The sequence below is a fragment of the Scatophagus argus genome, chromosome 16 (assembly GCF_020382885.2).
Source record: "Scatophagus argus isolate fScaArg1 chromosome 16, fScaArg1.pri, whole genome shotgun sequence".
NCBI lineage: Eukaryota > Metazoa > Chordata > Actinopteri > Scatophagidae > Scatophagus > Scatophagus argus.
Genome location: NC_058508.1, coordinates 1,316,721 through 1,328,726, shown reverse-complemented (window position 1 = coordinate 1,328,726; position 12,006 = coordinate 1,316,721). Strand labels below are relative to the sequence as shown.

The window sequence follows — 12,006 nt, the reverse complement described above, 5'->3', positions numbered from 1 at the left end:
TCGGGGCAGTAAAAAGGCTGTGTAGGGATTTTAAGTAATCATTAAGTAATTACAAATTTTAATAGTTATTTGTGACTATTTTTCTGCTGGTGCTCACTTTTTAACAAATATGGTCTCTGAATGAAAAGAAAGTTTTAGCATTTTTATATGCGTTCTCTTCCAAGACGGAAGTAATTTACTCCTTTTCCTGACCTGTTTCACTATAAAACCTAACAGTATATCTTGATAAAAGAAGTAACATAACTTCAGCTTGGAAAAACAGTTGGACTCATGAAAACAACCTCACTCAGAAATGAATTGCTGTTGTAATAGCTCAGTTGTTTTGAGTGCCTTAATATTTTGGAGCAAGTATAAGTAATGATGGAATAATTCCAGCTCATTCCAGTGACCCATTTTCTTGGAGCTGACTTTATATCATTGCAAAAAAAAAAAAGGTTATTTCAGTTTATAAACCATCATGAGGTGAATAAGTAAGCTAAAAAAAAGCATGTAAACATTTGTTTTATGATCTAGCAAAGTATAACGATTTGTTGTTGATTACATAAAATAAATATTAAAATTTGTTAACCATGATTAATAAATCACGGAAGCAGGCCTATATTTGCAAGCAAAAATGACCGTTTTTGTGTACAGGGCGGGACGGTGGTGCAGTGGTTAGCACTGTCACCTCATAGCAAGAGGGTTCCAGGTTCGAATCCCGGTCTGGGCCCTTCTAGGTGGAGTTTGCATGTTCTCCCTGTGCCTGCGTGGGTTTTCTGCGGGTTCTCCGGCTTCCTCCCACAATACCAAAAACATGCACATTAGGTTAACTGGCTACTCTACACACTAAAAACTGGTGGGTTAAAAATAACCCAATTTGGGCTGTTCTATAACTCAACTGCTGGGTCAATATAGCACCAGCCCAGCAGTAGTTAATTTGACCCAGCAAGATGGGTTGGTCCATTTTAACCCAACAGATGAGTTAAATATTCTACCCAAATGCTGGGTCAAATTAACTGCAAATCTGGGTAAATTCAACCACACATATTTGTTAAATATTCTACCCAAATGCTGGGTCAAATTAACTGTAAATCTGGGTAAATTCAACCACACATATTTGTTATATATTCTACCCAAATGCTGGGTCAAATTAACTGCAAATCTGGGTAAATTCAACCACACGTATTTGTTATATATTCTACCCAAATGCTGGGTCAAATTAATTACAATTCTGTGTTGTTTCAACTACATATATTTGTTCAGTAATCTATCCAAATAAATTGCAATACACTACCCATATCTATAAAAATGTTCAACTACAAACCTACAACAAAATACATGCTAGATTTGGTCATGCAAAGCATATATTATGCAATAAACACTTAAACAATCCTGGAATCTTCGTAAAAATGTATTACAAAATAACAATATAAAATGTTCAAGAACAGGAACAGTTCAAATCAGTGTCAGTAAAACAACTGACAACAGTTAACAGTGTCCATTTTTCAAACACCTGTTTGCTTGGCAGAAACAAGCTGCCCTTGAGGGCAAGCAAGTATTCTACTTTGGAGAAACCGTACTAGTTTGGACTCCCCTCCGGGAATTTCATAAATGACACTTTGTAGGAATTCCCACACATGTTCACACTCTTTTGGGTATTTAATGTCCAAGATGAAGAATGCCTTGAAGCAGACATCGATAGCCTGAAGCAGTGCGTCTTGCTCCAAAGCCTGTCCAGCGATGATGACAAAGGCTTGAGATGGATGGTGATTGTTATTTCCCAGTGTCAAGACATGAGGGTATGGCCTGGATGCCTTGGCCTCATGGAGGTACTCCACCATGTTAGTTCCAGGCTAAAAAAGAAACAAAGAAAGAATGCAAGAGAGCAAGTGAGAGAGTATAAGTGAGCAAGGACCAAATGTCTACCAACTATCGTAGAATTAAAAAATAGACATTGTGAGAACCATTTTTCTGGTCCTCACGAGAAAAATGATTGTTTTAAGATAAAGACTAGTTAGGTTTACAATTTGGAAAAGATTCAGTGCATCTCTAATTCAAAAAAGTTGAACTTAAATAGTCTACCTTTCATTGCACATAACAAAATATTCCAAACCTTTTTTTGTTTGTCTTGATAGTTATGGCATATAGCTCACATTACAGAAAAAAAGGATTCAAACCTTAAATGACCTAAGAAGCCACAAATCAATTGATGGTTTATCATTACAATAAACATGCTCTGAAAATGCGTGCGGCCCACCTATCTGACCATCCTATCTGGCTGATAGGCAGCCAGGTTAGGTGGTCAGATCGGTGCCCGTTTAGAACAAATAACTGCGTCAGTGTGGTGTGGTACAGGGGTGATCAGCCTGTGGCACTGCTGAGGTGTTCTAGAAGCCCAGGATGGTTAGATAGTGACCAACACGTTGTAAGCTTGTAGATAAGCTGTTTTCCAATTGTTGTCAAGCTATTTTTGATGCCTATCCCCACAAGTATAGTAAAACAAACCTGGATATGCGTGTGTGTGTCTGTGTGTGTGTGTGCATGCGCGCACACATTAATGAGCCCAGGAATAACAGGTATATGTTAATAAAATGAATAAAGTTCCCCTTTAGATGTGCTGGAGAACTTACAGGCTTATGGTCGATGAAGGCCAAGCTGCATTCATCCAAGGTGTGGCGAACCATTTTTGCACCACGGCCACGGCCAACTTTGTAAACAGTTGGTGGAAGCAATGCTGGCAGCTGCCTCAGGGCCAGTTCCCCAACTGCATCTGTAGGAAGACATTATAGGTACAATGTGGAATGGCAAAGCTGTGATTTTGTCGTGTCCAACTAAAATAAAACCTATGCTAATTGTTACGTGCAGCCAATTCCCGCCCTGCAGCTGGTTAGTTTGTAGTTTAGTTAATCCCACTATTACTGGGCCGGAAGCTGGCAGAGATCTCAAGGTGGGGCTCTCAGAGGAAGGGGTGTGCCCACTGGTTTTTTAAGGGGACTGAAAAGAAGAGAAAGAACCCGGAAGCACCTGGGAGTGTGTGGTGCGCTTGCCAAAGCCCCAGACAGACTGTGTGGGCTCTTGCCCCGAGTGGGACAATCAACTGACAGCCTTTGAGAAAGAACTATTTTAACCTCAAACCTGACCAGAGTAGGAGAAGAGACAGGGAACGGCGTGGAACAAGACCTGGCCAGACTGCGGGAGGCTGCTACAAACATCGGAAACCAGGTGAGGTAACCCCATCTGTCCTAAATCAAATCAAACCATTTATATAGCACTTTTCATACATAAAAAATGCAAACCAAAGCGATTCACAAAAAATAAAAACATACAACAAATAATTGAATAATTAAGGCTCTTTTATTAGTTTTTAAATGTCTTAGCAGTCTTGGGCCATCTTATTTATCTGACCTGCTTTTATCATATCAACCCTCGCGGACCCTGAGGTCCTCTGGCACCGGCCTTTTAATTGTCCCAAAAGAAAGAACAAAAACCCACGGGGAGGCTGCATTCAGCCATTATCGCCCTCAGTTGTGGAACAGCCTGTCAGAGAACTAGGTAGAACTAGTTAGGCTAGCGGTCTTGTTGTGAGCTTTCTACCCTTGTTGGTCAAACGTAGCCTAGTGAGCAACACCGGCCTCGCTGGGGAAACCTTACACTGACAAAAACCAACATTGACATTCGCAAGGTTTGCAAACAAGAATATATTACCTGGTGTTAATCCATCCAGGGGCGATGTCAGCTTCCCCTCCCGTCTTGCCAGGTGCAGGATCTTCTCAGCATAAATGGGTAGCCAAGTTTCAAACAACTTTGATGAAGCGTCCCCATGCAGGACAAGAAAGTCCTGTGCAATCTATAAAATGGAAAACACATTTTTAAAACAAATTCAATGTGGCACACCAATAAAACCTTATAAACAATGCATCCTCATCGTATGTGAGACCATATTTCCCTAAACTTACCATGCCTTTGGTCATTAGGCGAGGGAACTCTTCGAGGATCTGATTGATGGTCCAATTGTTGTCCCTAATGCACTTGGCCCTGTAGACTGCTGTGTCCTTCATGTAGGTCTCTACCTGGCTGAGGGGCTGTGAATTGTTTCTCAACCATTCCTTAAGCTGTGACGCACGTTCATCTGATAAGTTACATTCTGTAAAAAAGAACACAAGAATGTTGTCAGTCACTAAAATATAGATGTTTTGCTTCATCAAATAATTTTTAAGTTTAAGTTTTCGCAAGAGCGCTACCTCCTGGCATTTGGGGCGGTGTCTGTGCCGCGCTCCGCGATCTGCTGGGTAATCTCAGCCTTTTCCTGATGTTCCGCAGCCTTTCCTCCAGGAATCCTGTGGCTGGCCGGTGGTTCCGTCCTGGGGTGTACCATATTTCCTGCCAAGAAATCAAAATCTTTGTGGGCTTTGTGGGCAGTGTGGGCTACAATGAGAACAGGGTTTGTCTGTACATCTGTCTGGCCTCAGAGAGGTAGACAAATTATTCTTCCTGCTGCTTAGTGCATAAAACCAGGCATCAAACAGCACGGAAGCATTTCTGGGAGGAGTGTCTGTTAACTGACTGTTTTAGCATTTTAGCTCAATTTATGCTTCTCCATGCTCTGTTGCTAAAAAAAAAAAAAAAAAAAAAAACAGACCTACAGGCTCACAGAGCATCACAGTCGTGACTTCCAGCCAAATTTTGCCAAATTTAAGACAATTTAAGGTCTCAAGTTCCCAATTTTTTATCAAAGACTTTTTAAGGATTTTTTTTTTTTATTAATTTAGACAGTGATTGCACATGTACAAACCCTAGTGTGATCTACATTGGAAATCTAGCACAAACAGAAGGGGGCCTAGTTTAGAGCCCTCGGCTGACTCCAGTTAACTAGGTGAAGTTTAAATTGAAAATCGAATTGTATTGTGACCGTAAAAAATAAAATTGAATCTGTTTGAGAATCATGACACCCCCAAATAAATATCTCAATGACCTTTAACAAAAAACACTCACACTGCCACTGCTTGATGAGTCTTTCAAACTGGGAAATGACTGAACCAAACCCAATGCCAGGGCCTTTTTGGTCTCTGTCGTAGGACTGTAAAACAGAAAAAACGCATCACACAGGTAAAAAGTGAAAACTAGATTTACATGGATGGTTTGGATTGTAGGACATAAAGATGTATGAAATACTTACATTTAATATTAGCAATGCGAAGGGATTACTTTATAACCCAAAACTCTCGTGTTCAAAACTTTGAACCTGAGAGTTTTTGGTTATGATTCATATCAAGTAGTTCCTGTGAGTTGGCTGGAACAAATAAATTAAAAAAAACATTACTCCACAAAACTAATTGTGGTTGTAATGTTGATTTATTTCTTTTATAAAACAGCTGTGTCCATCAACTGGGCACTATTTTCTGTATTTGCTGTGCAACTTTTATCAATGCGATGTACATGCAAAAGCTTGCATAAGGACAGGTTGTGCTGCGGTCACCCACAGGCAGGCAACAGTAGAGGCACATTGATAAGTTGCATAGCAAAAACATAAAAGTATGCCTATTGACAGCATTTTTAAGAAAAAATAAGTCAACAATACAAATCCAATGAGTTTTGTGGAGTAAATGTAAACCAGCCAAATCAAACCTTTGAACAAAGGACTCAGGTTATTAATTAATACCTTCGCATCAACTATATTGACAGTGAGAATTTCATACATCTTTCTTTATGTCCTGAAATTCAAACTACCCCTTTAAAATAATGCTGAAACATGTCATATCCCAAGAAAATAGCTGTAGCAGTTGAAAAAGTCGCCAAGGTGTTGGTTCTTCCTAGCAAATCTAGGTCAATGTCAGACCTCAAAAACTACATGTTATTATTTTATTTTGAGAATGTTGCCATATTTAACAGGAACCCTATTCAACATAAAACAATAAATTAAAAAAAATATATGTTTAAGTACTTCTCTCCAAACTTCTCAATGAGGTGCGACACCAGGATACGGACGAGGAGACATCTCTGGCTAGTTGTGATGACATCATCATCATCAAGGCTCTCAACAATTTGCTTGCCATCAGGTAAGCCTGTAAGAATCTGCCGAACATCCTGAGAAAATTGCAAGAAGAGACAACATTGAAGATTTTATTTATTTATTTATGGAAGGATGATATGAATTCAAATCAATATCACCAGTATTTCAAAATACTGCCTCCATTACAATTAATGAATGAATATTAGCTCATAGTGCACCACAATGTGTTGTGAGCTTGTAGAGAGTTTTCACTCATACATAGGGCTTAAGAAATTAGAAATTAGCTGATCTAAAAGCTCAAAGAATTGAAATGCAATGCATTGTGAATTAACATCAGCTATTTTCAGTGAAGATATGGACTCCTGCAAAACAAGCAGGGGACTTAAAAGGCTAATCAAATAAATTTATTTGATAAGAAAATTACTATTTCTTATCCAGGTGGACTTGCTGATTAAAGAAAAAAAAACTTGATCAATCAACATACACAAGATAAATTCAGTTTAGTTTCTAGATTTTGGTTTGATTAATTACCCAGCCTAGTGTTGATTAAATAAAGTGACACCCAAGTCTTAAATGTGGAACTTACAAACTGTGGAATGATGTGTATCGTCTGTATCAGCTGATTCACTGGTACCACAGCTGCTGCTTGTTCCTCCATGGGGGTTGGAGGCGTGGAAGTTGATGTGGCATCAGAGCTTGTAGCTGGGATAGCAGGTACAACAGTAGGTTCAACCTACACAGAAAATCCAGGTTAATATCATAAATAGTAGCGGCCACCTGGAATAGTTGGCTGTGCATCAGTATGTAAACTCCTGGATGGATAGTGAACAAGGTGACAGATGGGGTGGAGGTCAATATATGAATCTGTGCATGTTTTTGCCATACTAGACTAGTGGACTCAGAGGACTGCATACAGTATGCATGGTGTGACAGATGTGTACTGGCTGGTATTCTCACTGCCAAAGGATTTATAGTGTAGCTAACACGGGGCAGTATAAGAGGATAAATAACAACTCCGCCAAGCTGAGCTGCCCCTATTGGTGTTGCGGTTAGGAAGCCGGCTTGGGGACCCCGGTTCGAGACCAGTAGGGTGCACTCTCTGCCGTTCGTTACAATACATTTGTAAACCTATGTGGACAGTGGTGCAGCACACTTTTAGAGGGTGCACATGGTTTCAGACACAAAACCGCTCAGAAATTCTTAACCCAAGTGTCCTGTTTTTAGGTGTAAAAGGTGACAAGTTTGCTTTCTTGGACCATGCAGGTGTCTTTAAAAAATGTGACTTCTAAAACATAACAGTGGCAGTGACGAAGACTGTATATAGAGCATATAGACATTAAGTGATTAAACCAAAAATACTTACAGTACAACTTATCACATCCCAGTAGTCATTTAATTAACATCCCAGTAGTCCCATAACATCATCTCATCCCAGAAGTCCAGTAGTTCTTGCCATCCCGGTAGTCAAATACTGATCATCCTCAAGCAATGGCAACGCAGCATGTATGGCTAATAACTAAACTAATATGAGGGACAATGTTAAGCAAGGCCTTTTCAACATATAAAAACCTGTCAAAATACTATTTGCAAGTGTCATACATACATACATATACACACACAAACACACCTGGTGGCAGTCAGCTGATTATCTAAAAAAGTCTACAGCGCAGGGAAATGTATAAACAGTCATCATCCTCTCTGTATGACTTGGCTGCATGGAGGGGATGGTGATCAAGCAGCTCTCTCACATCTACAGCTGCCAAAACTTGAGTGGGAATCACACTGTATGCAAATAAATGCCTGTCAAACCACTGTGTTTCCCACTTCTTTACAACAAGTTTATTGTTGGTAGTATGTGACGTTTGCTCCAGTAGTAAAACTGATTGTATGAGACCAAACTGAGGCTCTCCATATGGATCATAGGACAGGAATACAGTCATGCCTGCTCTATATTCAGTTCCCTTAAATGTAACCCAGGCTGGCACATACAGCTCACTAAAAAGAGGAATACCTTCTAGACCACTTTGGATCTCTTTAAATCCCTCAATGTTGGCCAGAAATGTACTGTGCCCTGGACCAACTTCTGTATTGTGTTTTCCACACATGAAATGGTAGCACTGCATCATCTGATGGCGAAATGCCATGGTTTTACAAATGTTTCTGAAGTTGCAAGTTACATGGCTAACCTGTTTGAAAAATGCATGTCGAGCTTCAAATCTCATTGCCCAGAACTGCCTCAACGGTCCGAGTTTTTGAATGACTCCTGGGTAATGGAGCATGAAGTGATGCTTTGGCCGTAAATGTAGGTGAGGATAGAGTTCCAGGAAGAGAGAGTGATGCTCTTCAATGATTTTGCTTAAGTACAGTGTTGCTGCTACAGTAAGCGAAGGAGAAAAGATGAACTCCATGCACAAGAGTAGGAGGAGTAGGAGTTCCCAATGCTTGTTATCCATAGGTATAAGGTCACCAATCATTGTCGGCAGCAACCTCAGTAGGCACCACATTTGAGATGCTGACTGCCGCATGGAGCCCTCAGGGTTTCTGAGATCACTCTTGCTTATGACAGAAGGTTTGTTACTCTTATCACAAAATCCATAGTCAAAGCTTGTTATTCTGTAATTGAGCTTTTCTAATGTGAGATGCTTTTGCTCGATTAGCGAATTCAACACAAGTTGGACTTCATAGGGCCCCACCCCTTCCAGTACATCATGCATGATGTCAACTGCCACATTGTCTGATACATGATAAAAAGACAAGTTGTTGAAGACACTGCCTCTTTTCAGGCCTGTCTGGGAGGAGTCAGCTGTACGCAAATCTGCCTCATAACTATTGCGATCACGCAATAGTGCAGGATCTTCCAGTGTCAGAGACCGCACCACCCCTTTGTCTGCTTTGCAGAACCGACACACATAATTTCCACTGAAGCTTTCAATATAGCCAAGAACGCTATGCAAGCCCAAATTATCTCCAACTACCTGGACCACTGTGAACTTGACAACACCTTGATAGTTGGGGATATTAACAAGGATGCCATCGCTCTCTAGACACCTGATCTCTTCCACAATAGGGTGCAGGATTGCATCAAGGCCATAGGTCGCTGCGTCATCGGATTTGTACACTGCCAAAAGGAAATGTGACTGCAAACTTGACAGCAGGTCTGGTGGCAAGCTCATCAAGATGAAATAAATAAGTCCTAACTTGTGAATCCCAGTCTTAGAACCAAGCGGATTTACTATCTCACAATCATCTTGGTAAATCACAAGTGGGATTGAAACCTCGTTCTGGAACAATGGATGTGTTTTGCAAAACTCCCCATCAAAAACATCCTGAATTGCATCACCCTCTCGGCGCTGCCATTCCAGCATGGCCTGTAAAATCCCGGGAATTTCAAGAATCTTGGTCAAAAGGCTCTTCAACGGAATACGGTGATATGAATCAGGAATTCCAACTTGCCGGACAATGCCAGTGGCAGAGGCTCTTGGCTGAACATAAGAAACCCCTGACAAAAGCTCCTCAACTGGCTGAATGAAGTGACCAGATTTGGCAAAATACTGCATCTGCTTATAATCTGTCTCCATTCCTTTGAAAGGCTCAGCTGCTTCTGAGAACTCCACCCCAAGCTCTTCTACCTCTTGGCTTTGATCAATCAACTGACGAAATAAAGACATAGTCTTTGACTGCAGTCTGCTGACAATATCGGTAATTAAACTGGAGGTATGCTGGACCACAAAGTTTAAGTTTGAGTAGGTCATAGAATATTTGGATCTAAGGTGGGCTAAAAAGAGGGCCACCCGATTGGTAATGCCCTCTGGCTCTAGTTCATCCCAATCCTCAACTTCCTCATCTCCCTGTGCTGGCTCCATTTCAGCATTCAACATTTCAACATTCAGTACATCAACAGGTGGGGCTGGACCTTCCAAGGGGTCATCAAGAGTATTTTCAACTTCATGCTCCTTTTCCAAGTGTCTTTTAAAAGACCACATGTAAGAAAATGTCCTACCGCAACCACTTTCACTACACTGGAAATGTGTTGATGCTGAGTTTATACAGTGTACTGCACGTAAATGCATAAAAAGACTCTTGACACCCCCTTCTACACTTAAAGCAAGTATACGCCATCTTGCAAAAGAAACAATTAAACAGTAAATAGAAATAATAATAGTGTGTGGAAAACTGAAGAATTGAGCCTCTCACGTCCCCATTGATCTTAACTACGTACAAGTCCTCTAAATTGTTTGAGGAACTTGAGCCTAGGGCCAGCTCTTGGGATCAACTGGTTGATGGTAGCCTCATCTAAAAGACGAAAACTCTCCTCATCAATCTCCTCCTCTGAAAGATAAAAATAGAAAACACAAAGACATCTTTGTTTTTACAACATAGGAGAAGAAAACAAAAATGTATGGCTAATTACACGGAAGCTATAGGAAGCTATAGTAATAAACATGCATATTCCATCATGTATTATTACAAAATAGAATGAAGCACTGAAAGCCTACAAAAGACATGTGCCCTATTCATTTATTAGAGTCACTTTGACACATTACATGGAAGCTATTGAAAAATAGAGGAAATTATATTAGTATACAAAAAAAAGAATGTAGTCAACTCCATGACTATCCAAATTATCACTATGAGTAGCAATGCAGAATTGATATGCTGTGGGTGGGGAAAAAATATATATTTCTTACCTTTAAATCTTTCTATAAAGTCTGTCAGCTGCCACTCTGTCAAAGTGTCAATGACAAAGCTGTCCATTAGTCTGAAACAAACACAAAAAGAGCTTAAGCAAAAATAAAATTGCTACTGTATTAACTATTCAGGTATCACCATACCAAAAGTGATGCAGACAAGCAGTACAATGTAATCCAATGTGAAGATAACAAGCTTGTTAGTGGGTGAACAGTGAACAGAGTCATTTTATTTAGCATCACAAACCAATTCCTCTCTCTCCCTATACAATTTAAGTGACAAATTGCATACATGTAAATTGGATTAACTTTATATTAGGAAACCATATGCCCAGGTTGAATTTGCCTGTTGGCACATGGCATCACGTCACTGCGTTGTGATTTTTTACACAGGAAAGCACTATCATAAACTCTAAAAATGCAGATGGTTTGCGTTGTTTATGGTTGCTCATAATCAATCAAACTAAGAAACCACAAAGAGCTTCAATCAAGTACTGAAAGTTGTTGTTTGTAAGGGGGAAAAAAGCAAGAAATTGATCGAAAAACACCGGCAAAATGGCTTGTGAACCTTCGTCTGCAGTCGGGAGGAGTGGAGTAAGATAATGCTTGTGTGTCCAGTGACCACTTTGTCAAAGGTAACCTAACTTATGTGGCTATGTTTATGTCATTTTGACGGACAGGGTCGTAAAAATTCCGTCATAATCTGTTATACCTGCTATTTTAATTCTATTTTTTTAATGATAAGACACATTTAATTTCCATTCATTCATTTTCATTTTTTAACAATTAATATACAGAATAAGCTTATAGATTCGCATAAGGCATGGAGAGAAAAGACTGTGCAGTCATTTTTCTTCTCAAATTTAGCATATCACATGACATGGTTAAGCTACTTTGAGTTAAAAAAAAAAAAAAAAAAAAAGGTTATATGGAGTGCAGGAACAATACTTTCCACTCATATCTTAGGATTTTGATCTCTTTCCCAGGCGAGAATAATGGAGGCTGCAGTGAAAATTATAAATGAAACTTTTGACAGCAGCCGCCCTACACTAAAGTGATATAACAGCCTACATATTTTGCCTACAAGACGTGTTTTATTGCTGCTGTTCATCGTTTGTGATGTGAAAACGTCAGAGAAATAAAACGTTTGCGTCCTGGTAGTTCAGTTTTCTTCCATCTCCTCCCTTTCGCTTTTCACTTCTTTCCCTCCATCTGGCCCTAGCGCGTCATCAGAATCACGCCCGAAACACATTACGGTGCTAATACAAGGACGCGAATTCAGCACGCTAGCGACTCGCTTGCCCGCTTTGGGCAGGCGGGGAATAGGCG

At 40.1% G+C, this 12,006-nt stretch overlaps 1 protein-coding gene and 1 long non-coding RNA gene across 2 annotated transcripts; both read right to left on the bottom strand.

Moving 5' to 3' along the window:
* Window positions 1-1,487: 1,487 nt before the first annotated feature.
* Window positions 1,488-4,154, bottom strand: LOC124072574. Its single transcript, XR_006845544.1, has 3 exons — window positions 3,936-4,154; window positions 2,610-3,826; window positions 1,488-1,832 (listed from the first exon to the last, which is right to left on the bottom strand). It is a non-coding gene; the product is annotated as an uncharacterized LOC124072574 (long non-coding RNA).
* A 43-nt stretch (window positions 4,155-4,197) lies between these two features.
* On the bottom strand, window positions 4,198-11,495 carry LOC124073511. The gene is made up of 6 exons (XM_046415789.1): window positions 10,678-11,495; window positions 10,209-10,318; window positions 6,576-6,722; window positions 5,921-6,063; window positions 4,972-5,056; window positions 4,198-4,359 (listed from the first exon to the last, which is right to left on the bottom strand). Exons 1-6 carry the CDS (start codon window positions 10,742-10,744, stop codon window positions 4,198-4,200), a joined length of 714 nt encoding a protein of 237 aa, XP_046271745.1. The 5' UTR covers window positions 10,745-11,495.
* Window positions 11,496-12,006: the final 511 nt, after the last annotated feature.